Here is a 27,888-nt window from a genome sequence, read left to right as displayed (position 1 = left end):
GTTTGGCTTTTCTTTATCGCTGGGAGCTCATATGTCTTTTGAGGTAGCAATCAAATGCAAAAGTACTTGGTTTGGAGATTAGCCTCTGGAAGGTGTGCAAGATAAAAAACATATTAGAAGCTGCAAATTGGTCACAAATGACTGATATTTTTTTCAGTTTGTGTGCTTAACTCCATTCTGCCTAACAGAGTGAGCTAAACTTTTCAAATAGTTCTTTTTATCTGCAAAGTCCCTTAATTCTTCCTTCCCTATTTCCTGCTCTTGAATACAGATTCTTTTGGTGTATATCTTGTCATGCAAAAATTCTAAGCTGGAAGGGAAGAGCACTTTTTTTTTCTCCTCATGAAATTACTGGCAGCAAACTTGAAGTGTGATTTAGTGGTGGAAGCATAAACCTGAGCAGTGCTCACAGGGTGATTCTAGCAAGTCTGATTTATTTCTGGCTTTTTCTTTCTGTGAATTGTTGATAGAAATAAGAGTACATGAGGTCTTATTTACTCATCCTGGAAACTCCCAGACAAAAGTGGAAAGCGTTCTGGACATTAACAGTAATTTGGCTGCTGGAAGTTGCCCAAAGTACTGGCAGCGTGTTCTTGCTCTTACTGAAAAATAAAGTAGCAGTTCTCCTTTCTTTAATAAGTGTGTTTCTGTTTGGATCCTGCTCAGCAGCCTGTTGTGAAAGTCATCACCTCTAATAGCACAGTGCCCCAGGGACCAGCGCAACGCATTGATGGGCTCAGGGCTGACTCAGCATAAATCGTTGACATTGCTCATCTAGAAAAATGATGCAACTACAACTCTCCTCCCTGCTCTGGGGGAGCATCTTGGATCTCCTCATTCAGTTTTCAGAGGTGGGGTGAGCCGATCTGACTGGGGTGAGTCTTTGCTGCTTGCATATATTTATCTGTCCCTGTTCTTTTCAGTCTTGACTATTTCCTGCAGGTCATGGACTGTGCATAACTGAACTGTTAATGGCTTTTGTCATACGTTAGAGAATTTCACACCACCCTGACTACTTGCTTAGTGCTAAAGGCATTGAGAGGTCTGTTTTCCCCTGAGAAGCTGATCTCTTCTATTCCTGGCTCTTGCCTAGCATCTCTCCTCATCTTGGGGCACATGTGGGAGCACAGTTCCTCCCTATGACGGCTGCAGCAGCATTTTTAGGTTAAGGAGCACATTCCTGCTGTCACCTCGTTGTTCTGCCTCTGCTCTTCAGCCAACTGCTCTCAGCTGTGCTGGCTGAGGTGCCCTCGAAGCTGCTGCACACCGTCACTGACCCTATCTGCCTTTTGGACAAAAAGAAACAGAACCTAGGAGAGACAAATGGTTATTCTTGAATTGAACTGATTGTATGTAGTTCTAGAAACAGTGACATGCACATACTGAAAGAATGGTTTGGCAACAAGATAGGAGTAAGTCGTGGGGAGGAAGAAGGAAGAGGAGGAGAAACTTGTTGAGAAATATTACTGTAGATGCCCCTGTTGCAGAGCCATAGCCAGGACCTGTGGGTTTATTTCTTTAAAATGAAGAGCAAAACTTCCTCTCTAGGTTTCTGTTCATTAAACTGACCTAAACTCTGTGTGTAGGGAGGATGATGATTTATGAATAAACGCTCACTGGCTGCTGAAGATGTTTGTAATTGAGCACATCCCCAACACCTCCCATTCCACATGTAGGCCCTCCCCCATTGTACCCGGTTTGCTGCTTGGGCAGGGAGCTGTACCTCAGCAATAAGGAAGCTATGGCAAAGGTGTCATCTTGAACTGTACCTCAGAAGTAGTGGTGGTGTTACAGCCATGTGAAAGGAATGAAAGGAACCTCATGATTTCATCCCTTGTTCTGTCACGCCTTTGCTCAGAGATGCCGATTCCATTTGCTACTGAAAAACTAGTGTTAAATGAAAGATCCCCCCTAATTTCTGTAAGTGAATCTACAGCACTGATTCACTGTGTTGTTTTTGTAACCACCATGTCTGTCAGTGGGAGCTGAAGGACGGGCATTCTGCTATCCTTAACATCATGCATTCTTATCTAATTATGTATTTATTTTTGAAAATATAATGCTATTACACAATAACTTAATTATTATTTTATGTGATATTTAAAGCCCAGCATTGTGCTTCCTGGCACAGCTGAAGACATTCTCCTCCAGGAATTATATCAGTTTCTGGAAGTAGGAGAATAAAATCCAGCAAAAGATTTAAGTGCCAACAAAGATGTTTACTGTAATGAATTGTTATAGTCAAAAATTATTTGTGTCTTATTAGCTTGGGACTACTGTATTCCTAAAATGTCTTGTGAGTATTCATTTATGTTGTTGGCATCTTTTGTGGGTGGATGTTGGTATTAGGTCAGTTCCTTTAGGAGAGAAGAAAGGGGATGCCACACACTTGGAGCCTGTCAGCAGAAAATCCATAGGAGGGATGAAAGAAAATGGATTTGAGTTCTTGGTTTAAATATGTTAGTTGTCCTTCTCATACAGGGGCTAAGGGTTCAGAAGCTTTTGAGAATTTGTATATGCACAAGATAGAAATATGGGATTACAAGGGTGAAAAATAATTCTGGAATTTATTGTGCTTTAACCACAGGATGTGGTTATTGAAATAATGTTCTTGGGCTTTTGGCAATGGTTGGCTCTCAGGCCTGCTCTTAAACTGTGCTGAACAACTTCAGCGGAAGTCAGAAGTAATCAGAATTTTAAACAGCTGACACTAATTTAATGGGTGATTTGTGCTTCCACAGGAACTCCCTGATCTACCAGGGAAGATTTGACCAGTGAACTCTCAAGTTTGGATTCTCTTCCCAGATCTTCTCCTGATGTGCTTCATTGCATGGGTTTTGGTTGAGCACTTTCCCTATGTGTAACTGCTTGCTTTCTCCTTGGGGTTCTGTGCAGAATGTGAGGTCTTTGAATCATGGTTATCTTTGAGAAACTACCAGCAGGTTGGACCTTTGGGCTATGGCTTATGTCCATTAGTGGTTTGTATTTCGTTGGGGCATAGTATTAATGAAAACTTGTTGTTTTCTTCCTCAGTGTCTGAGGATAAACTCGGGATGGATGTGTTGTATAGTTCAATTACATTTTCATTGAAGGATATTGCTTTTTCTCAGTTTTGAACGATTACTTCCTAGATTGCAATTTCTCAATTTTTGTCACTAATTTTTTTTATCTCATATGCCATTTGATCTGATGGTGACTAGTTGATTTTGCATTATTAGTTTGGTACATTTTCTGTCTCATTTATTTGAATTAAGTCTCCCTAAAATTAATCAAGGACTGTGCTTGTTACATACACGACTGTTGTTGAGGGCTTCTCTGTGCTCTAATACTCCAAACTTAAAGGAAATATCTGGAAAATAAAAGAGGTTTTACTAAGTATATAAGTTACCTCTTTTTCATACTGTAAGGTTTTGGGGTTTTTTTGACTTTTGACCAGTTTTAGCTTGATAAAGTTCAGATAGTTAAAAAAACCCAAAAAAGCCCCAAACCACCAAAACACGATAAAGCAAATCTGTGCTGCAGGTGCAGCATTGATCCAGCAGCTCAATACCACACAAATAACAATTTGGTAGGTGTGAAAAGCAACTGCTGCTGGAGCAGCAAGGTGCAGGGCTCATAATGTAACTGGTTGAATGTTCTCCAGCTAAAATGAAAGCGCCCCACAAGCTGTTGCTAGGGAAATAGGCTCCTGTGGTTAGTGTTGAATGCAGAGAGGCTTGTCTGTCTTGCAGATCAAAAATTGGCTCCAAGCACTTTGTGTATCACTTTACTGCCGGAAACTTGCTGCTTATCAGCAGACTGCTCTCTGTGCCTCTGAGGAACTTCAGTTACAAATACAGAGAGAACCTTTTTCTTTTTTAACTCTCTTCCCTTTACATTTTGATGTGGAGCATTTCTCTTGTGCATTATCTCTGTTTATAATGTCTGTGTAGGACAGAAAGTATAGTGTCCCCAGGACCTGATCCTGAGGTAACACTTCTAGGGAGCAGCACCTTGATCCCTCTGTAACTAAAGGGAATCTTGCATAAAACTGTTTATCAAGGGCTCTGGCCAAAATTATGTTTTTAGGCATAGATTTTAAAAATTAAAAAAAAAAGTAAAAGTCAGTGAAACTTTGTCAACTTGGTATAGTAATTACATTAATTCTCTAAATCACACTAATTCTCTAGAGCGTGTTATAAATATGAATAACTACAACTGAGCACCTTCATAAACATGGGATGATTTTTAAAACTGTCATAGTTTATTTTTCTAGAAGGCATTATGATATTTCTGGGACATCCTCATGTGCTGCTCTCCAAATAACACTGGTCCATTTCAAAGGAATGTGAGGCATCTCATGATTATCAGAGACTCATCCTTAATATTGGATACATAACACAGTGAAAGTAAAGCAGCAGCTTATTTAAGGCATTCCAAATTGGACATGTAACAGGTTTAATGAAGTCTTGTTTTTATCTGCTTTTACACATGCACAGACACATCAGATTTATATCTGCCTTTTCAGATGAACTCTGTGAGATATCTTGTGGTTTTTCCTCTCATCTCTCTCCAAGGCTGCCAAAAGCCTTTGTCAGGGTTTTGACCTTTTTCATAAGAATATTTTCCAGTTTTCACCCAACTTTTATGAATGCTGATGCATGTGGGACTTGGCTAGGTACAGCTATCTCCTGGCCAAAATCTAATGGAAATGGCCACAGCTGTCCCAGGGCTTAGGTATGAGCTAGACATTTAACCCACTGTGACAGATTGCCTATTTTGAGCGGTGGTTCAAGTAGTTTGTATATTTTACCAAAAATTTAACAGAGAATGGCAATAGATTGATTTTAATTCTTGTTGCAGTAAAATACTTTGCATCCATTCTGATTTTGTGCCAGATTATTTGGCAGTTTCCCTTGCCTTCTGCTTTCCAAAGTGGGTCCTTTGTGACACAGCTTTGGGGTGAGCAGAGAAGTAGATGTTGATACTGTCTCTTCCTAGCACAGCTGTTTAACTTGTATCAAGTTCCTCAGTGGCATGGTAATTCAGAATTCCTGCTCTGGATCTCTCTTTGGGTCATTGTTTGAACACTGCTCTATAACCATTTACTCCTTGGTTCCTGCCCCTGGTGAGCGTGCACTGGATTCCAACAAGGAACAGTGAGGAACCAGGGCTCCTGCCAGTGCCTGGTGCTGTGCTGAGGTGTTGAACTTCTCTGGCATCTTGTCACACCTGCAGAGTTGTTCCCAGAATGCATATGAAGAGGATAAGGCAGGAAGAGAATGCGACAAGCCAGGAGCTGTTATGTGTGTTATGAATTCCCCTACTAGATACCTGGTGCATTGGGTTCAGGGATGATACCTAACCATGTCTTGTCATTACCTGCCTAGCTGGAGACAAAATTTTGTGTTCACAACATCCTAGGAATATGCACTTCTGCCCTTCTTGTACTCCAAGACAAGCGAACTTAGTGTCAGAATCTCTTCATTCCCACACTAGGAGTAGATAAGTCTTTATCCAGAGTTACAAGGTCCAGGGAAGGAATGTTTTTTTGGTGTGGTTTGGTTTTTTTTTCAGCTATTTTCCTGCCATATTGTCATATTTGCTGGTCTGCAATATTTTGAGTTGTTTTGAATTATATATTTTTTAATTTAAGTTGCCCTTCTTGGAGCGTTGTTTTTTGGGTTTTTTTAATTGCTGGTATTTGATCTTGTGTGTAACAAAACTTCCTGAAAAACGTAGGACTTTCATTATCTATAGTGTTGTCAAAGTTAGTTACACATTGTTACCCTATTTTTAGCAGTGCCCTTTGTTGTCATGCGGGCCTTGCTTGAAACGCATTGGGATCAGTTAGCATAAAGATGATGCCTCTCATCGGTCTTGAGCCTCCTTCTCAGGCATTTCCAGCTATGATGAAGTGTTTCAATCAAGTTATACTCATGCATGCCACAGTTAGTTAAGTACTTTTTCTTTTACTGATTGTCTGGGTAAAGGTTCATAAAATGTATGATGGAGATTGAGTATGTTTTTCTTCCTTGAACTATGAGGGGAGGAAATAAAGCATTGTTAATGCCTACAGTGGTCATTGCAGTAAAGATTCCCTGTCTTGTTGCAGGTTCCTGTGTGTGCTACATCAAAAGATTTAGTGTCAAGGATTACACCTGAGCAGGCTGCACTCAGTATCCTGCAGGAATTCCAAAATGAGTGAACAGACCACGGTGGAGTGGAGAAATACGGAATTTGCCAATGAATCCTGTGGCCTGTAACAGTAAGCAAACAACAAGCATGCATTTCTTATCAGTGGTCCCAGTAAATAAAAGCCTGGTGTAATCTGCTGTGCACAGCTGAGCTTTGCAGTCCAGGTAAAAATGCTCTCTCAGTGCTGCTGTGGTGGTTTAGCGCCCAGCCCTGGGGGCTGGCTGGGTGCTGAGCAGTGCAACCTTCACTTGGGTGTTCGTGGTGCCTCACTGGTTTGGAAGGTTCTTCTGTGGACTTCACGTCGCTCTGAGGCAGTAACTGCAAGCTGTTTTGAGAAGTGATTTTTGCCACATCCTGAAGATTTGCTGTGTCTGGGGGTATTATTTCAGGTTTGGAATTAACTAGCTCTGCTTTAATACTCATTAACTGGCCTTAGTATCAGCAAATCCAAAGGATAAACCTGCTTCAGGAGAATTTAATTTAAAAGTGTCTGCTTTCTTTTAGCTGTGCCAGGTGAGATATCCACGTTTGCCCTGGTGAGTCAGTGCTTTCTTTGCATGGTGCAAGTTTCCAGTGGTCTGTTGGAGTTGGAGCAGTTTGACAGGGCTGGCTGTCAAACAAAGCTTTGGAAATGGTAAGATGAAAGATAAGATGAAACAAGAAGAGTGATAGTGTTTAGATCTGTGTTCAGACATTTTAGTATCTTAGTAGACAATAAAAACTTAATGTAGAAAAAACATTCCGTGAGGCATGTTGGTTGTCACTGGAAAGCTCTCACTGCTTCTGCATGTTTCCCTCTTTGTGATCCAAAGGAGCTCACCCAGGCCCTTGTGAATGTTTGGCTCCTGTGGCCCTTTGTCTGGATCAATGATAAATATGTATACAACTCCTAACAGTTTTCTAGTGTGTGTTGCTATCAAGTGAGACTGAAAATAGAAGATTTCTGAGGTCTGCAGTCCTTTATCATTGTTGTATTTCAGAATGACTCCACAAAGGACCTTTCCAAAACTTGATATTACATTTTGGAAAACTTTTAAAAAAGAATTGTGGGTGTTTGACAGCTTTGTGTCCTGAGATAGGGGATGACTCTAGAAACAATGCTTCCATAAGAAATGTCTGTCTCCTTGGTGGTGTTTTTAATATTTAACCTCCAAGGGAGGGAACTTCCTTATTGCAAGTGTTAGTTTTAGTTTTTTTGGCTGTGAAGTACGGATGTGGTGGTGTAACAAATGTTTCACGGTTAAGTTTGGGGAACGTTAAAATTCCCCTGTAATAAATAGTATAGAGAAATAATATGTTTAAAGCAGGTATTTGATAGGACTTACTCTTTAAGTACTAGTCATTATTTAAAGGGGGTTTTGGATTTCATCTGTCTCCTTACCTTCCCCCTTCTTCCTTAAATAGTACAAAGACTTTGCTTTCACAAAGGTTATTTTATACATTAACAAATACATTTGTGCTGCAATACCACCCTGCAGTGCACTGTTCCGAGTACTGATGTACAATCATGTTCTTTCTGTGTCCATCTCTCAGCCTTGGGCTGAGTTTTATGTCTGAAGTGACATTGTTTCAGGAAGAGTTGAGTAAGCAGAAATTCAGAAGCAACCATGTTTGACAAAATAATTTTTAAAAATACTTTGTTCTGTAAAAATTAGAGAGTGGGACTGGAAGTCAAGGAAACTGAAGTTGTTGCGTCAGTGCATTGTTTGAATTTCAGATGTCAGTTTGTATTTTTATTCACTTCAGTGGGGTGGGAATATTTCAGGTAGGAGAGAGAGGAGCCTCCTTCTTTGGGTTACTGGTTTTAGATGGACTCAACTGAAATAGGAAGTGATTTCTTATCTTACTCAGGGCAGGTTTTATCTTCTTCCTGCCTTGTCCCATGCCATATTGTCATTGCACCTGCTCTGTGCAAATACACTATTTACCTAGAGGTGGGAAAGATTCAGTTCTATGTTGAACTGTACATTCCCCTTAAATAACTACCTGAGACAGGAAAAAAATGAGAGCAATGTGTGATGCCCATTACACTCTTGTTCACAGTTGTTTTCAAAATTTTTGTTATTTTTTTTGCTTTTTGCACATCTATTGTTGTATCTAGTCATAGAAGAGTCCAGTTACATCCCAATACTCTTGTTCTGTCACATCTGTGCTTCTTGACTGCTTTACTGAAATAGATTATCTGAGGCATATTCAGAATATTGCGATACAGGTGACAGAATTCATTCTAGGTGAAATTAATTATACTGAGCATAGAAAACTTGTCAGCCTGAGCTATTGTATTTGCTGTAATTCTGTCTGTAACCTAAATGGGACAATGCCTAAAAAAAAATTGACAGTTCAAACACACCTTTCTTGAATTTTTGTTTTATTGCTGATTTCAGCAGAGACTCAGTATTACTGAGTGTGATGCATTTTTTTTCTTAAGAAACAGATCTTCTGAAAATGTCAGGAGTTTTACTTTCTGTGAAAATCAGGGATATTCTAATAGAAATTATTGGGTCTTACACACACAAAGACTCTGTCCTTACTTCTGTCTCAGCTGAAAATATTTTTCCTCATAGTACTGAAATTTAATGTTCTGTGTTTCAGGGCTTTTTCTGCAGTTTATATAGTTGAATATTGCAGGTTTTAGTGCTTTCAATAACTGCACAAGCACTCTGCTTTTGATATAATTGAACTGAAATTAAACAGTAATTTCAATTGAACTGAAATCCATCCTGGCTTCTGAGGACACTGTGTTCAAAGACATGAATTTTAAATAGGTCTGAAAACTGAAAGTGTAAGGGCAATATTGACTTTTGCAGTGGTAAGTTCAATTTTAAATCAGCTAAAGTCAGAATATCTATCTGTAAGATGTGACAGGGGGTCGGGAAGTCAAGAAATAATCACACACCTTGGTTTTGAAAGATGCAAAGCACAGCTCAATTCTCTTCTGGTGTGATGTATCTTTTTACACCCTGGAGTTTGCTGCTTATGAAAACCAGTGTTATAAAAGGACTCTTCCTCCCCTGCCCTGCTGAGCTAGACCCAGCACTTAATTATAAGGCTTAATAGATTTGTTGGTTGAACCACTACGTGTTTTCACAATAAAAAGTACCTTAGAATAGTAGCAAACTCTCACATATAGTTCTGTTGCATCAGTCTGGTTATATGGACTTTTCTTTCTTTTTTACTAACTTAGTTTGTGAGCTTGTCTTAAATTACCAATCAGTTTTCTGAACCATATTCTGTCACCGTTTTCTGTCCTACCTGGATCAGTAGCACAGAGATTTCTTTCTGTTACTGTAATCTCTTTCCACAAAGCACATCCTGTAATAATACTGGTAGTTAAAAATGAGCAACAAACACCCTCCCCCCACCCCCAGCTTTAGCAGTGGTACCCTTGATATTCTTTTTCTTAGGCTGTGGACCCGTGAGAAGTGATGAGTCAGTTTAAGAGCTCACTGCTGTGCTTGCTTTCCTACTTGTGGTTTGCTTTTCCTTTCCAAACCCCGGGCCAGCTCTGCAGATCAGCTATACCTCTGCTACCTGCTGCACTCCCCCACCCTGACAGGGAAGTGACCTGCCAAAATTGTCTTTCTGTTGCTGTCTTTGGTGAATGGACTCTGCAGAGAGCCCAGCAGGAGCTGGGTGCAGGCACCTGGCACAGGATGGGGGGTCTGAGTGGGCCAGACCTTCTTCTTTGGCTGGTCAGAGCTGGCTCCTGGACTCAGCAGCTTATGAAACCACAGCCTTTGTTATTTCACATCTTCCACTTGTGCAAAAGACTGAAGGACTGTTTCCAAATTAAACAACTTGTTATTTATTCCTACTTTAAGAAGTATTGTAGAAAAAACATTATGAGAAGACGCAATCTACCGAAATAAGAATGTGAATTTAAAAAGTTCTGTTTCAATGCTTTCTTTGCAGTACATTTGGCACTATCATTGCTGTGGCTGACAATGTTCAAGGGCAAAGCCTAAGGGATGTAGTGTCACTGATTGCTCTGACATGTCATGAGCTATTATTTTTTTCAAATGACAGTCTACTTTTTGTATTGATTTGGCTTTTTAATATAAATATAGTTGAGTGCTGATGAGTTGAAGTAGGTATGCTCAGTTTTTGTGAGAAAATAGAAGGTGAATACCAGTAAGATATTTTTTTTTTCTGTATTGCAGAAGGAGCTCTTCAGTAAGAAAGGTGAGATTTCACATGAAAAACTTCAAAATATGTACAAAAAGAGGTTCACCTTTGTAAAGACACTCACTGATAGCAGATAGATCATTAAAAACACACTTCTTCTTCACTCAATATTTTTATATGAGTAGTAAAAGCCAAGATGGCTGCAGGCTAGCATTTGAAAGCAAAGTCTAAAAGGAAGAAGTGTTGTCTTTAACATGAATGGTATTTCCTGTGATCTTTGGATTGCTAAAGTTCATTTCCTAGACTGAAATAGTTGTGGAGTCCACTAGACTGGAGATTATTTTTACTTGAAATTCATAATTCAGCTACTAATCTCCTTCAATTATTCTACTGCATGTTTATAGATTCCTGATTCCCTTTTAATATCTGCTAATGGGTAATTACAGTCAGAGATCATTCTTGTCATGGAAATTGCTAAAGTAATTTCAGAAACACTGTTGTTATTTGTGTGAAACAAAAGATGGACTGAAAATCAAAACTGTACTGTCTGACTGGTGCTGTAGTAGTTTAAGAAGGAAAAAAGTGGTTCTGCTTGATTTTATACAGAAGATATTGAGAGGAATAAGGCAATTTATATTGATTTGCTTGGTTCTTGCTATTAGGGTTTGTTTTAATGTTTCAGGGTGACACTGCTCTTTGGTAACTAGGCAGCTCTGGGTGATCAAGACTTGAGTCTTTGGCAAATGAACAACTAAGAGAAAAAATACTTTATAAATTATCCAGGTGGTTACTGCGGCTGTGTTTGCTTGTGAATACATCAGGAGCTTTGAAATTAAAAACAGAACCACAACATACTTGGATTCTGTTTGGAAAGGCTTTCACTGGTCAGGAGCTGCTGTGAATAATTCTCTCAAGAGAGGGGGAATAGAATGTCATCACTGGCTGTCTGTCCATCCTGGTGTGTGAGCGACAGAGTGGGCAGGAGGGTGCAGGTTTTCCAGGCCCCCTCCCCTGCCTGTGACTGAGCTAGCACCTGGAAACTCTTCACACTCTGCAGAGGCAGAGCATAAAGGAAGCCATCCCAAGAGCTGTTTTGTTGTTATCAGTCTGACTTTTGTATCAGACAGCACATCGTTCTTTCTGTTGCTCCACCGTGCATTGCTGGGGAGAGACTGCTCTTTGTGCCAGAGCTCCAGAGGGAGCTCCCTGGGATGGGTGATTTTGTGCTCTTCTCTGCTCTCTCCATGTCTCGAATGCCCCTCCCTTTTCCCTTCCCCATCTGCCCTCACACTGCTCCATGCCGACAACTGCTGGGGAAGAAGGGGACAAAACTACCCCAGGCATCAACACCCTTGGGCTGGTGTGTGTTTCTTTAAAACACTTGGGCTCTACAGGCTCTGTACAGGCCATGGCTATTCTGCAGCTGTTGAGTGCAGGCCAGTTCTTAAGAAAACGTGCTGGATTGACACAAAGCATGGTGGACAGCTTTAACTAGCCTGGGAGAACATAAGGGCTTCAGTCCAAGCCTGATAGACTAATGAAATATTTGCTTTCATATTTTTTGTGACAAAATTCTATTGATGTGTCAGTAGGAGACTGGAGAGTTTAGCAATGCTTGAAAATTCCCACCTGTGGCAAGGAAAGCATAGAGCAATACCCAGGTTTGTAGAAATGTCTTCTTTGCTTGCAGGTGAAAGGTGGCTGTTCTTTTGTGTCAGGTCTTGCCCAGTACTTACCTACAAAAGCTTCTATTGCTGAATCTGTGCACATCCTTGTTTCCACTGACTTGAAACAGAGTAGATTTGAAAGGAAGTGCCAGTTTTGATTCATGTTCTGGAAGGTATTCTGTTGTCATTTTTTATACCTCTCACATGTCCAGTGTTCTTACTTATTCATTGGGCAAATTTCTTTATCTGGCCAAATGTTTTACATGTTAATTGGCTTTCAAATGGCTATAGAGCTCACACAGATTTGACTAAATCGTATTAGTTTGTTTGGTGGCTGTTCCTGAAGGTTGTAAGTGCCGTTTCTAACTCATACCTCCAGGGTTGGTTCTTGTATATCCTTGTATATCCTAACCTGAGTGACAAATCCTTCTCTTTCTCATCCAAAAACGATGAAGGCTTCTAAGGAAATGAGGCTTTTTCTTGATAAACTGCTGATCAGAGCTCCATGGTTTTAGGGCAACAGTCCAGATCCAGTCCCCATTTGGCTCAGTGTGTTTACCACTGGTGCTTCTGGGAGTGTTCTTTGTTTTTTGTGTCTTGTTGCTCTTTCAGGGTTACACCTCTCTTGGTGAGTCATAACAACAAATCTTCAAGAAACACTGACCAAAAAAAGGAAAAGTGATGCTGTGGTGCCCAGTGCTCACATGATTCTTAAACATATACACAGGAGCATGTTGAGTTGATAGTTTTTCTAGTGTGTGTTACCATCCATGACAGAATCTTCTCTCTCTCAAATCTACCTTCTACATTTTCAGAAGGTTGTTGGAAAAAATTCAAAGGAGGAAAGACACAAAAAGTGGGGACTTTTAAAAAGGGAGGTGGTAGTGGCAGTGGGACGGGGGATTCACATTGAAACTAGTTCAGAGTTGGATTGTTCATCTCAAAGTAGCACTCGTGCATTATGGATTCTTGGTAAATCAATAAAGTAATGTTGGGGTGTTTCTTTACCTAGCAGAGTTTTGAGAAGAAAGTTCTGTGACCCAGGGGTCATTCATAATTACTAGCAATGCACATCTATGGAGATCAGCCAGGAAGAAACAAATCAATAAGATAGCAATCTCTTTTTTATTAAAATGAGTTAGACTACTGAAAAGACATGTCTCTTCAATTTTCTGTCCTGTAAAACTCTTCAGTAGTATTCAGAGATAGTTCCAAGCTGACACTGCATCCATTTTTCATCTTTTGAGCATCAGATAACTGAACCACAGCCACACAGTATAATTCTGTAGAATAGACATTGTCCTTGATGCTGTTTTTTCATTGAAATAATCAGGAAAAGTTACAGAAAGCAAGCTGTGAAGTAATTTTTCTTGGATTTTAATATTTAGTAGCCCAAGACAGGATAATTTGTTTCACGTAATTGTGAATGTATTGCTGCTTAGCAATTAATAGTTATTTTTTGAAAATGAATTCTGCTAACTGGAAAAATGAAGTTGTCTCTCAAAATACCTCTATATCATCAAAATTACCCTCAAAATATTTCTGCAAGTATATCAAAGAAGTTTATCATTGTTTTTGTTCTGAAATACACTTTTAGAGGGAACTGGGATAGCAAGCCTGTCATCTCTTTCACCTAGTGGTTCACATCAGGCAGAGTGAGTTCCTGCACCCCCAGCCCCATGGTAAAGGAATTCCTCAGGCTGTTTAATGAGCTGTCTGCCTCTCTGGTGCATCACAGTCCAAACCTTCCCACTGTCTGGAGTGTGTTGTCTTTGTTACTGAAAGACGAATTCAGATTGAAATACTTGCCCCTGTGCACACCTTCTGACAGCTTCTTCTTCAGGAAAAAACTGGCTAACAGCCAAGTGAAGTAATTGTGCAGTTACCTTCGATTTGGAAAATGCATTAAAACATGATGCAAATGTTTTGATTTCTTCTTCATATCTCCTTTAAGTGTCAGTGGTTTCTGAGATTCACACTTGTTTTCAAGAGCATTATTATGCACATGCAAATGGTATCAGTACCAGAATAATTTTTTTAAAGTGAAAAATGGGAGGACTTTAATTATGATGAAAAGCTCAGTAATAACCAGTAACATTAGGTATACATGGGAAAGATGTATTAAAAGAGGTCTTCAATTTTATTTACATATTATATATATACATATTAATATACATATGTCAGTTTATTCTGGGTGTTACTGAATAAAGGTGGTGCAACATGGTCTTTTTTTGTGATTAATCCAAATTTGTAGTATACTCTGGGCAAGAAGTTCTAGTTACTCATTTTGCAAAACACTTTTTTTTTTTGTCCAGTCTTGCTGTTCCTATATCTGGTTTTGCCTGCTTGGTCATTAATAATTGGATAGTATGTTAGTGATTGGCTCTATTTGCCAGAGGCAGAATTGCTCAGTATGGTTTCTGAAACTTTTTCCTGCTTGTAGTGTGAATGCAGTCTGAATGTGTGTATGCAGTTAAGCATTTGCTTTTTGAAGGTAACTGGCTGGCATTTGGCTTTTCTGAGGGAAAAAAAAAAAAAAAAAAAAAAGCAGGTTTTAGTGGGTTCTTTCTCCTTGGAGCAGTGGCCTTGGGCACCATGGTGACAGCAGTCAAGTGGCAAAGAAGCTGTAGTCCTGTTACCAAGTTTTAATAAGACTTATGAAATCCTGTTTTCCATGCTTCTCTCCATCACATCCCTGTGTTTTTGTTTTTATGGCTCTTGGCATTGAATGAACTATATTCATGAACCTATTTGAAAAACACTGGTCATTAGTAATTAACAATACAGTTTATTCCTTAATGTTCATTGTTTAGCAGAACACATGTATTGCCTTGGAAACAGTATTACTTAGAGTGGAATGAAATACACAGATGTAAAGTATCTTTTAAAAAAAAGTTTAATGAATGTTGGCTTGGACAGGTGTATTCTTTTCTCATTTTTCTATGCCTTAGTTAAAATGTGAAATGAATAAAAGAAGATTTCTTGTTTTTAAGATGCATGTTTTGAAAAAGAATGCCAAGTGTATTGTGATTAAAGGTTATATATACACTTACACAGAGACACACACAACTTCCGAAGAGCTGTGACCATTCAATTACACAATAGGCTCACGGGAACTGTGTCATTTGCTCAAAAGGCACAAACCCCCATGTGGTACATTTGTATATGAAAATGCTTGAGTTGCCCTAGCAGGGTGCAGTCGGGGTGAGCAGAGTGGCCCTTGGCCAGCACTGCCCCAGCGCTGCCGGGCACCACTGCCCGTGCACGAGGCTCCTGGGCTCCCACCCACCAGCAGCACACAGCTTTTGCTCCCTGCTCAGAGCATGCAGGTAGAAAGTTCAAGGAAAGTTTAAGGAATCAACTATTTTTATTCCCTCCCCCCTTGGGGAACATTGTATATGATTAACTATTAATTTACTAATCCTGTCTCTCTGCAGGATTCATCCTAGGAAGTGAGATTCAAGCTCATGGAAAGGAGTTAGAGATTTGCAAAGGAGTAATTAAAAAACCCTCATGCCAAAAACGCTTATCTGCACCAATGCAAGTTGATCTGGAGCTTCACGCTTAGAGCTGATGATGAAGTGCCCGTGGTTTTGGGGAGGCTAATTCTTGCTTTCGATTGTGTTGGAAATCTGAAGTTAGTGCTCATGAGAAGTAAAATCAGAGAACGTGGGTTACTCAGTGTGCCTAAGGATCACAGAGGCAGCAGTGAAACGACAAAACTTCTCTTTGAAGCAGTAGCTTCAGCTGTGTCCTACTGTGTGCACTGGGAACTGAGTGAAATAGCAGCCGGCCTGGGAGAAGATGCCAGCTAAAGGGAAATACTTCTTCAACGACAGCGATGACTGCAGCATGTCAGACCCGCTCTACGAGAAGTACCGCTACACCAGCCAGCAGCACCCCCTCCTGCTGCTGCTGCTCTTCATTGCAATCCTCTTCTGGACTACTCTAATTATAATCTTTTTTGTTACTAATGTAAGTAAACTTCTTTTGTGCATGTTTAGTGTTTTCAGAGACGATAAGGAGTCACTATGACAGCACACTAAACGTTTTTGGCTATATAATATTTTGAGCCACATGGTATCAGAGTTGCAGTGCTGAAAGAAATCAAGTAACTGTGCGTGTAATGCTGTGCATGTTTTTGAAGGGATGGGAAGAGTGGAGACTGTTTTCAGGCACATGTACAGTTGCTAAAAGGATTGCTCTTTCCTTTCAATATGCTAGGAACAAATCATAATCTGTATTGAATGCTAGCTATGATATTAAGTAAGGGCCAAGGAAGGAACAGGAATGCAAGTTAAAATGTCCTGCATTTCTTGCATTTTTTTAGAGTCACCTAAGAACTATAAAATATTGTACTGACTTGTTGGTTATTCGTTAGGTTATTTCCAAGGTGATTTTTTCTTAAAAGATTTGTATATGTTAGTTTCCTTTTTTTCCTTTTTCTTTCTTTGTTGATAAAAACACAACAGGAATCTCCCAGTATAGTGGGTGATCGGTGGAATCTATATTTATTTAGCAAAGAGCAGTGATCCTATAGGCATAGAAAAGATGCAGCCTAAAGATTTTATGTAGTGTAATTTGATTTTCCATAAAGAAATTTGGTGTTCTACAAGCTCAGCTGACAGCTGGTAAAAAGAGGAGTTGATTTAAAGATAATGTTGTAAAAAGATAGTAAAGTAGCTGTTATAATCTTTCATTGCCTTCTAACAATGCTTTCCAAACACTGCTTCATGATAAAGGGTTTTCAAGTCTCTCTTTAGCAACAAATCAAATCTCACCAATTGCACTTCTGTCCTTTTACTTTTCATTTCTTAGGAAGGGAAAAAAGTAGCAACACTATTTTTAACAATTTATCTCCTGTAAAACTCAGAGAGCTGTTACACTCCTCTTTAGCAGAGTTTGAACTCTGAATACATTTCTTTGGGTATATCTGCATTATAGATATAGTATAGTTAGAACTTAGTGGTTTGGGGTTTGTGTTTAAAGCTAGTTTGGAAAATAATATTGGTGGAACTGGGGTAGAATGAGTATCTGTAATAGTATTTATTATATTATCTCTGTATGTGTGAATATCGGGAAGATTCATGCTGCCACAGCTAGTCTGCTTAGGAACTCAGGTTAACTTATTTTAAAGGCATCCAGGCTGTTTCTAGGACAGTATAGATGCATTTTTCCTTTTTCTAAAGGGGGCATTTGGACCAGCTGTAACCCTTTGTTTTGCTTTTTCAGGAAGCACATTCCCACCTTGCCTTCATCATTGCAGTGTGTGCCGCCCTGGCCATGTTTGCAGTCATGTACTTCCTGCTGTGTATGGAATCCCTGTTTCGGAGATGGCTGACGTTATTTGGAGTGATGATTTGGATCTGCTTCCTCACTGTGGGATATGTATCCCTTTTTGAAAAAGGAAGTGATTACCAGCTGTGGGAACAGGTAAGTATGTTGTGTTCATTCTGGTACTTACATGGAACTGGTAGTCAGCTGTGGGTGTGTTTGTACGAATGTGTTTGTGTGCTTTATTTTTTCAGAATATTATAACTGTGTAATAACTTTTCTGAGATTTAGGTTAACTTTTAAAAATTGGTTTTGCTGATTTATTGCAGTAAATTTTAGTTGGTGTTCTGTATTACAGTGAAAACGCATTTCAGTGAGAAAATGGCATAACATCATAAGTCTATGTGGGAATTGCATATTTAAGTTGTAATTGAACTGTATTTTTATTTAGGATTTTTACTAAATGTTAATTACTATGAATTCATCTCTGAGAGAATTTTTTTATTAATAATACTTGCTTTGATAATTTATATGGGTCAAACCGATGTTCAAGAAATGTATAAAGGACTCCAGAGCTGGGTGTACTCTAGGGAGCAGGTTTTTAAGTCAGTGGGAGAGGTGAAGTGAACAATAAGAATTAATGACACATCCTGGCATTGCTGGGTGTGGCTAAACTCCATTGCTTGCTATCTCTGATCAGAAGATGGGTGATTTCATGAAGCCAGAAATATCATAATTTGTAGGAAACTCCTCCTAAGATCTCATAATGCAAGCAGAAGAGTTTTAATTAAATAAAAATGACTTTTAATCTTGTTTCACAGACTCTGCCCCTTCCCTTCTTTATTTGAATAAAGAAAGATATAAATTGTCAGTTAAACAACCAAAATCTGATTTGCATTGTAGCCTGGATCCAGCACTGTATATTTGGAGTTGCTGTTCAGTATTTTTTAACTTAAGGAAGTGCCTACTACCTTAGGAAAATCCCTCAAATGTATTGTTCTTAACTATAAATGCAAATATGTAACAAAGCAAGATTGGGTTTTGCTGCTTTCAGTGCTGCAAGCCAGTGTGGTGTCGTCATGTGGTAATAATTCGTACATATTGATTTTAAGTCTAAAATATAGGACGCCCTACTCGGAAAAGTGAATAGATTAATTTCAGACTTTCACCTCAAGTTATGAATTTATCACTAATTAAAGCTACTGTTTAAATGCAGGTATGGAGTTTCCTTGCCCATGTTTATAAAACTATCACACAGCATTCTGAACATTGTGTGATGGGGGTTGCAAATAAGGCAGAAAAAAATGTTTTTACTCCAGCTAAAATAGTAAGATATACATTGAAAAATATTTTCATTGAATGAAAACTTTTATTTGTCTGTTTATTGTTGTCCCAGTCAAACTATCTATTCTGGCAAAACATTTAAGGGCAGACTGGACCTTGAGACATCCTCGAAGGAAGCTCTTCTCTGGAATGGCGCAAGTTGAGTTGCCATGATGAGATGGAGCTGAGCCAGGAATGCTCCAATACATTCCTCTGATCAGGGTGGTTAGTTTCCATATATATAAGCTAACAGTTGTAAAAGTTCTATAAATGTGGATTTAAGTTTTACAGACCTTCTCACTGATCTGGAGCACTTTAGTGGCCTGTGTTTCATTTTGTAGAATCTGTGCAGCTAAATACATAGTTAGTGGTAATAAAGGTTATTCTCTTGTGGGAGGACCAGGAAGTATTGGCTGGATTTTTGTTTTTTATCAAACACGAAGCAAACATACACATGTGATTGGGTGATGTTAAAATTAGAAAAATATCTTGCAGAAGGTGAGAAATCTGATTCTATTCAGTATTGCTACCCTTGCAACACACTGTTCCTGATGTGTGAGTACAAAGTGCATCCAAAGTGCATCTCCAGCTGTAAAGGATAAGTTCAGGATAAAGGGCAAGGACAACTGAAAAAAATTGTAGCTGATATGTCATGTTAACCCATCTTGTCTGTGAATCTACAGCTGTTAATCCCTCAAAACTCTTAGAGCTACCACTGTCCTTGTGATTCTAACTGTATTTTGAAACGTCAATATCTAATTGTTCAGCCTGAAATTGAGCAAGAATCCTGCTACTTTGCTCCTATTTCTATAGTGACTCTTTTTTTTTTTTTTTTTCCTTTCCAAAGGTGCCATTCTTTCTGTTCATGATCTTCACAGTTTATACCATGCTACCCTTTGGGATGAGAGGTGCTGTCATAATTAGTGTTGTTTCTGCTCTCTCCCATATTATTGTTCTAAGCACTGTGGTAAGCGTGACTTCTCAAGAAAATAAGGAATCCATTCTGTTTCAGGTAAGGAAATAACTTGGTTACATAATGGAATACCCTAGTCATGTTACCCTTTGCTTTTGGCATAACTATTCTGTTTAGCAAAGTTCCAAACTTTCACGTGGATGTTTCAAGTTCATGGATTTGGAGCTCAGGCCCAAAAAGTCTTGAACTTTTTGTAAAATTGCAAATTTTAAAACCTATTGTGCATTTTGTTTTTCTGACCGAAGTGGAAAAAGCAGGATTGTTTTGTTAATTTTTAAACTAAGTTGTTAAAAATATGCCTAACATAGTCATTCTTCCCAATCTGTGCTCTTTCAGGTGGGCCTACCTAACTTCGTCAGGCACTGCCCACAGGGTGGATCAAAAGGGCCCTTGCTGCCCTGGGGTGTCAGCAGGGCCTGGGAGTGCTGCTCGCTGTGTTCAGGGCTCCCAACACTCATTAACAGGGTGTGTTCAAAGCAGCACCCCAGCTCATTCTGTGCACGCCTGTGCCAGACTCCACACAGTGTGCTGATGCGTGCGTTTGTGCGCTGGTTTTCCACAAATCAAATGCTGGTGCCTGCAAATAAATGTTAAATGGTATAATATGATTTTCTGTTCCATTATTCTGCTGGATGTTTGCACAGGAATGCCTGTGACTGTGAATGTTGGCTTATATCTGCCAGGTCCATGCTGGCTGATAGCAACACCCTGATTTGTTATGGGATGGGGTAAGAGGAAATGAAACATGGTCTGGGATTGATTGTTTTTATGGGACTAATACATGTGTTAGTGAAGTATCAGTGACTGCCTTGCAGTAGGTAAATATTTTTCTTCTTGTGCAGCTCCTTGCCAATGCTGTAATTTTCCTTTGTGGCAACTTCGTGGGTGCGTTTCACAAACGCCAAATGCAGGTTGCTTCGTGGGATTTGTACAGATACACCTTAAAGTGCATTCAGGTCCGAATGAAACTGAAGGTTGAGAAGAGGCAACAAGTGAGTGAGCTAGTTCATGTTATGAATTGCTTGTTTTCGTTTCCTAAGTCTGTATAAATTCATAATGTTGGTGACTAATCCATGTTGAAAGGCTTGGTCTGATCCTTGTGATACCCACCTAGTGTCAAAAATAAAAGTAGTGCCATGTGTAACAAAAGAAGGAAGTTAAAGGGAGGAAGCTGTTCTCTGGGGCTTGTCTACATGAAAATCACAGTATTTGTAACAGGAATGTAATTGCCAGTCATTTTAGTTCCTTTTTTCCTAGAATAAACTGTTCCAGGGACTGGCCTAAGGTAACTTGAGAATCTGCTCTTAATGCCCTGAAATTACATGTAAGGTAATTTTAGCAGTTAGTTTTATGCTTCCCTTGGTCACCTTTTTTTTTGCATTGAATTCTAAAGTATTATTTGTTCTTATATTTTATTGTCTTACAAACTATTTTTCCTTTGGTAGAAGGAGAAAATTGGGCATGAAGGCAGAAGAAAATCATATAATAGATTTCGGTATTTATTTCCATAAACTCCAGTGGTATTCAAAGAATAAGCAAGGAACATGAATTTCTTGCTGAGGAAGGATTGTAGAGAGGTATCAGAGCTGAAACTGGGGAACCTTTCCTGGTTTAAATAGAGTTGAGAAGAGCTCTACAAGGCTGATGTGTACCGTGTCCTCTGCCCACCAGTTATTAGATAAAAGGAAGGGGCTGAAAAGTGCCTGACCTGATCAAACTGAGAAGAAGAATATGCCACACTGCTGGTTCGATCTGTTCTCTGATGCTAATCTTGGGAGATGAGATGACAAATATGCATGAAAGCCCTGGCAGAATTTCCCCATGCAGCTGCCAGGGAAGCCTCTGATCACCTTATGCAGGCAGTGTGCTCTCATTTCCTGGGCAATGTGCTCACTTCCATGGGTGTTCAGGATTTTGATTTTGGGAATTTTTTTTTTTTTTTTAATGGTTGCTTGTTTGAAGTGTAAATGTGCTTAAGTCTATGGAGAGCTTTCTTTTCATCCATGTTGCAATTTGTCAGGCAATTCTGAGTATCCTTTTTGCCACCCACTTCTTCTCTGTGAAAAAGACGTGAGAACTGCAATTCAGGGTTCCTCATTGCTTCCTTGAAAACTGAGAGATGTATCAGCCTCCCATGGCCCTGCTATATTCCCTGGGATTCGGCTGCCAGTTTAAATTCTTTCCCAGGGTTGACTCTCCTAGTACCAAACAGTAGATAAGGGAAAGGAGGTGTTTCTTTTTTGGGATCAGTCTCAAACTAAACTGCTGCCTTGCGTAGACGAGTACTTTATGCTCAAGGCATACCTCTTCCCACTGTGATGCCAGGGTATTTCTTCTTGGTGGCAGGCACTAATTAAGTAACCCTGGCAGCTTACTGATGTCTGCACATGGCTGCATCTGGTATTCAGGAAAAGGGGACAAGGATTTGTCTCCAGGGGACAGCATTTAGCATTTTACTTGGCTGCACAATGTGTTAATCTTGCTGTTGATGTTGTCCAAAAAAGTTCCTGCTTGTAGCTGCTCCACACAACATTTCCTCTTCCATCTCTGGGATGGGAGAGCCCTTCCTGGCTCAAAGTATTCTCTTTTTGTCATCCTCTTCTGCCCAGCAAGTTACCAGGGTCTTATTTGAAGAATGGGCTCTTGAGTCAGAGTCAGTGTAAAATGGTGCCCTGAGTTGTCAAACAATGGAAGTGTGTTTGGAGGAGTCTGTTTCTCCTTCAGTTCAAAAGACTTCATTTCAGTGGCATTGTTTCCTGGTTCACTTAAGCTATAGCAGCATGTAGCTGACACTTTTGTATCTGTTGCTGCTTTTCCAGCATTTGAGAATTTACAAATATTTTTAATACTGAATAGATTGTTAGATACAGAACATAAGCTTTTATAGAAGCTTTATAGGACAATGCCAATGTAACACTGAGATTAGTGGACAAAACAAAATATAATTTATCCAGAAAATCTGGTACTGAATACTGAATTTTTCTGTGTGTGTGTTTCATGGTTACAAGGGGATGTCACACCTAGGCCACAAGGAACAAAAGAAAGAATATGGAACATCCTTGCATAATTGTAAAATCAATAACTTGGAGAACAGCAATGTAAAAGTGTCTTCTGGAAAACCTGACATGCATTACTCAAATAAAGGCATTTTCGGTTTTGGTTTTTTTAAATGCCTTCTTGCAGTCAATAAAATTCTGCAGTTCAAACTGTACTGTGTTAATAGTTTTGCATAATTGTTTTCACCCCATTCTTTTTAGGAAAATTTGCTTTTATCCATCCTGCCTGCTCATATCTCTATGGAAATGAAGCTGGCAATCATTGAGCGACTGAAGGAAACTAATGATAACAGGCAAATGCATGACAACAACTTCCACAGTTTATATGTAAAAAGGCACCAAAATGTTAGGTAAGTGGAAACTCTAGAACTAATTGTATTAATATAAATTTCTGATTCTTATCAGTTCATATGATCCAATGAAATTAAAATTTGAAGGCAGAATTTCAGGCTGAAGTGAGCTTCTTTCCTGTTATAATGTGTGTTGAACTGGTGTGCTGTCTTCTAAGTCAGGGGAGATACTTGAACCCTTTTTGCTGGAGTTGTTTCCCAAAGAGGAGAGAGGTGCTTTCTCTTAAATGCATTTCAGTAGTTATGTTGACTGTGGAATTGACATATCTTCATATTTCACTTTTCCTGCTTTTTCCTTTTGCTCTTGTCCAGCATTCTTTATGCAGACATCGTAGGATTCACTCGCCTTGCCAGTGACTGCTCTCCTAAGGAACTTGTAGTGATGCTGAACGAACTCTTTGGAAAGTTTGATCAAATTGCAAAGGTAGGTTTACAGTTTGTGCTGTAGGATAAAGGCCTTTGGAAAAAGAAGTCTTTTTGCACAACAGGAGGCAGTGGGGTGTCAGTCCTGAAGTCAGAAAGGCAAGATGCTTTGGCTTTAAAGCTAACTAGCCAAATCACATTAAAACAAAATGTAAAACAAAAATGGGAGATTTAGCAAGCTGCTACTGTAATTCCAGTTCTTGGGTTTGGAGGTTTATCTGTATCATTTAGGAAATTGTCTGATGGTGATTGCAACAGGGCTGTAGGAGGTTCTGTGTACAAGCTCCACTCACGAGCTCTACTGTGTTCAGCTCGAAGGTTTGTTTGACTCCACAAATGGAGAACTTTCAGATACACATTTAAATTCATAAATTCAGAGGCATCAGGCAAAGATTTCATTAGCTTATGAGTGAGCTAAAGAAAGCTTTCTGTTACTAATGGATACTTAGAAAAAGTGAAAGAATGGGGAGTAGTTTAAAACGGTCCCTGTTAAGACATACCCTCAGTACTGACCCTTCAGCCTGGCAGGAATTGTTACCATTTCCAGGTGCTGCTTGAGGTTAATTTTTTGCAGCTGTAATCACAAACTCAGGTTTTTATTTCTCACATTACAGGGACTGTATCGCCTACATGTTTGTGTGTTGTGTTTGTGAAATCCTAAACATTTGTCAGAAAAAGCTGGAAAACTATAACATCATTAATGTAGCAGAGGACTGAAAGTGCTGTAATTAACCCCTTGTGGATGTCATTGAATAAATTCTTAAATATATCACTGATTAAAACCTGAATAAAATGCTGGTAACAATTTTGACTAAATGACATGGCTAATCTTTGTGTTTATTTGAATTCAGTTGCTGTTAAGTGTTCGAGTCCTGACAAATAAGAGTTATACTATATCTATTGCAATTGTATTGTTTTGAAGCACCTGTAAAGACAGAGTAAGTTATGTGTTCTTAGTTGCCAAAAGGCAAAATTTCTTTTAATGCTGAATAGAAGCTGAGGTTAAACACATTTGGTCAGGTTTTGTAACTGTTTTGCAGATAGAAAAATAGAAAAAACTCTAAATTTTGAGTGTTATGTTTTAATTTCTCACTCCTGTCTGCAAATTGCACTGTAATGTCTGGATTTAGTGAGTCAAGGTCTTTTGCAACTCTGTGGTTGAGCTGTGAGAAGAGGTTCCTGCTTTTTGTGCTATTTTTGTTCTGCCAGAGAGCGTTCTGTCATCTTTTCCATAATGTACAAGTGCTGCAAGCTCCAGTTTACCCAATAAAAATTGATGGCTAAGCTGGACACTGAGGTGGATGCTGAAGTACAGCAGCTCTAATCCAGGGCTGGGTTTCCCTGCTGATCCCTCTAAGCTTGTCACTTGTGCACTGCTCAGAACCCACTGGGATGGATTAAGATGTGGAGAATGATGGATGTTCTGTTAAGGCTTTAACTGACGAGGGAGAACAGCTCAGTTTGGGAAATTGTCGCACATTTGGGCTGATTTTGGAGTTGGTTTAGGAACTGCTGGGGTGTTCCCACAGCAGGTAGGGTTGAACAGCTGGAGATATTGGCTGGCCCAAATTAAGCCATCTCTGCTCATCAGTCAAATACAACACAGCCTTGCAGAATTAGTCCTGGCTTGCTTGCAACCTTTGTAGTTAAAATTATTCAGTAAAGTGTTAACGAAAGGCAGTGTGAGAGGCTTTTTGCTCTCTCCTGCCAGTCATTGGCAGCAGTATCTTCTGTTGCACAGTTAGGAAAGGGTTTTTTTGCTGTATTGTGGGGTTTTTTTATTAGCAATAGCAAACTGTAGTGTGTGCCAGCTTCCTCTTCAGTCATATTTGAAACAACGAAAAAACCCCATTTTGCATCTGCACAGCTACCAGATTGGGCATCTGAATTCCTAAGTTTTTCCTCAGTGCTGGAAGGTTTTATGACACCTCACACTGTTACTTATGAGGCTGCCTTGTAAAAATAGAGGGAAAACTGCCCACAATTCAAATGAAGGTGAAGATTAAAAGATAGATAAATAGATTTCATTCTTCAGATGATAAATTCTGTGACAGTTTTATCTTATTTATAGTTTTTCAATTGCTTCCAAGAAAAAGGTGAGAAACTAACAAGGTGGTTCTATTTCAGAAATGCTTTAAGTCATCTTCTTTTTTCTCTCCAGTGAGCAATGTCCAGGCATTCAGGGGAAAAAGCATTAAGCTTTGTTTCAACAAGGACTGAACAAAGCCTGACTTTCTCAAACCAGAGCCTTTGGAGCTCTTAGCCTACTTCCAGTCAATTTTTTCCTGTTAAAAAAGTTTTCTGTAATTTTGCAGGAGAATGAATGCATGAGAATAAAAATCCTAGGAGACTGTTACTACTGTGTCTCAGGCCTGCCTGTGTCCTTACCAGTTCATGCCAGGAACTGTGTTAAAATGGGGCTCGACATGTGTGAAGCAATAAAGTAAGTATTACACAGAAAGCTGTTTAAAATATAGATACTGTGAAGATATTGAATAAAGTAGTTAGTTTTCTTGTCAACATTCAAAGTGCATTTATTAGCTGTAGTTGGATAGTTCTGACCATAAGTTTGTCTCATCTTTGCACCAAGTGCATGATGAGACTAAAGCTTAACAGATCTCCAGAAGGAGGAGAGAAAATGAAAAGTCTCCTGCTCTAATCCCCTCATGCCTCCCCAGGCAGGTGAGAGAAGCCACGGGAGTGGACATCAACATGAGGGTGGGGATTCACTCCGGGAACGTGCTGTGCGGGGTGATCGGCCTGCGGAAGTGGCAGTACGACGTGTGGTCGCACGACGTGTCCCTGGCCAACCGCATGGAATCCGCTGGAGTGCCGGGGTGAGGATCCTCCCTGCCGAGCCTGAATCGCTCTGTCATGGGCCTGGCAGCTGTAACTGTGCCATGACACAAATCCTCATCATGGGATGGTGGAAATAGGACAAATGTGTACTTAGCACAGCTGTAAAATGTTAATATTTTCTGACTGCATTTTCAACGGGCTATAAAATTCTATTCTTAGGCAAGTGACTGCTTCTTGACCTTCCCTTCATTGGAGAAACATGTGCATCTTCAGCAGGGCATTATGTTGACTTAGCTAATCCATGCTGTACATGGGGATAATTGTACATTTGTGAGTCTAGATAAAGAACAGTTGTGTGTCTTAGGTCAACAAGGCTAAGCTGTGTGTTTACCCAGTGTTTCTGCTAATGTATTGATTAGTCCCACCTGCTTTATATCGGCTCTATATTCACCAGCCCCACCACTCAAACCCTACAAATGACTCCAAAATTAAAATGCATCCTGACAGGGAGTGTCCCAGCAAGGAGAGTCTGAGCTGTTGTTTGTTGTGCATTTGCCATGGGCAGAACCAAGGGAAGGAAGTGGTGCTGAATTGGAGAGCTGAATGTAACTTGCCATGTGCTGCTCAGTAATACAAGGATTGGGTTTGAGGTTGGTCTCTTGCATCCTTTTTAAGATGCTCATGGAAAAGAACAAGTATAAATGTTTTTCAAACACCCCAGCATTTGCATTTTTTTCATTTAGGAAAGTATACTCTTTTTCTGTTTTCTAAGTTAAATTTAAGGATTAGAATTCATCTAAGGACCCCTTTCTTTCTTTCTTTCTTTCTTTCTTATTTTGGTAGTTTGCACAAAAAAAGGCCATTATAAGACTTTTCCTTTTTTCATTCCCAAATCAGACCATGATTTTTTTGGTTTGATGGTAGTCTGTGCAAATTAGATTTTTTTGGTGAGTGGTTATAATCAGTGACATTGTAGTATTTCTTATTATTTCTGTACCTCAGACAGCTTGTAGGTATATGCTTGTAACTTAGAAATTAAAGTGATTTGTCAAGTGATAAGGGCTTATGAATATCAAAATACTTCATTTCATTGGTGACTGAAACAGAAAGAAAACTACTTGGAGCTTGGTTAACAGTTACAACATCAGCTGAAAGGTTTGGTGTATTGATTCAGTGTGATTAAACAAGAATACAGAGTTGTAAAGTTTCTTTTGTTGGTAAAGCAAACAACATGACTCTGAATATGGCACAAAAACATACTTTGTTAGTCACGTTTAGGACCTTTGCCTAATCTTGAAAACGCTGATTATTCCCTTATGGTTGTCAGGTTTATAGTTGATAAGCTGGTAAAGAATTAAGCAAGTTTAGGTTGTCATGCTGATTCAGAAACGTTATCCTTATTACTTCCTATACCTATACCTGTGTAGTACTCACTTATCTTGTGCTTTAAAACTGGCCAGAGGAAACACTTTCCACTTGTGGAAGACTGAGCCTGACAGGGTAGAAGGGGTATTATTCACTATGCAAATGTTATGTTATACTTGTTTCCTGCTCTGCAGGGAAATTATTTGTTGGGGAGTCCTCATTCCAGTGTTAGCAATGTTAGCTCCTTTGGAAGCAGCTTTATCATTAGGAGCAGTTAGAGGTTTTGTTTAAAATAGGAAGTATATCTATTTTGTGTTTCTGTAAATGAAGGAATTCTAAAGACTTTTGAAAGGATG

General features: G+C 39.4%; 1 protein-coding gene across 7 annotated transcripts in view; it reads left to right on the top strand.

The window, feature by feature from the left end:
- ADCY7 (adenylate cyclase 7) overlaps positions 1-27,888 on the top strand; it is a 60,684-nt gene that overhangs the window by 12,170 nt on the left and 20,626 nt on the right. For 5 of the 7 annotated variants that reach the window (XM_069026843.1, XM_069026842.1, XM_069026840.1 and 2 more), the window contains 9 exons: positions 6,095-6,247; positions 15,407-15,944; positions 17,202-17,402; positions 19,414-19,578; positions 20,382-20,531; positions 22,797-22,945; positions 23,258-23,369; positions 25,684-25,811; positions 26,047-26,205. In XM_069026843.1, the coding sequence (XP_068882944.1) occupies positions 15,774-15,944; positions 17,202-17,402; positions 19,414-19,578; positions 20,382-20,531; positions 22,797-22,945; positions 23,258-23,369; positions 25,684-25,811; positions 26,047-26,205 (1,235 nt within the window). In that variant the 5' untranslated portion in view covers positions 6,095-6,247; positions 15,407-15,773. Of the gene's footprint in view, positions 1-6,094; positions 6,248-15,406; positions 15,945-17,201; positions 17,403-19,413; positions 19,579-19,963; positions 20,137-20,381; positions 20,532-22,796; positions 22,946-23,257; positions 23,370-25,683; positions 25,812-26,046; positions 26,206-27,888 lie in introns of those variants that run through there. The other 2 variants (XM_069026845.1, XM_069026846.1) reach the window with 2 other exon arrangements.

The sequence above is a fragment of the Aphelocoma coerulescens genome, chromosome 11 (genome assembly GCF_041296385.1).
Source record: "Aphelocoma coerulescens isolate FSJ_1873_10779 chromosome 11, UR_Acoe_1.0, whole genome shotgun sequence".
Classification (NCBI taxonomy): domain Eukaryota; kingdom Metazoa; phylum Chordata; class Aves; order Passeriformes; family Corvidae; genus Aphelocoma; species Aphelocoma coerulescens.
Note: the sequence above shows the minus strand (reverse complement) of the source record. Positions and strands in the feature narration are given on the sequence as shown.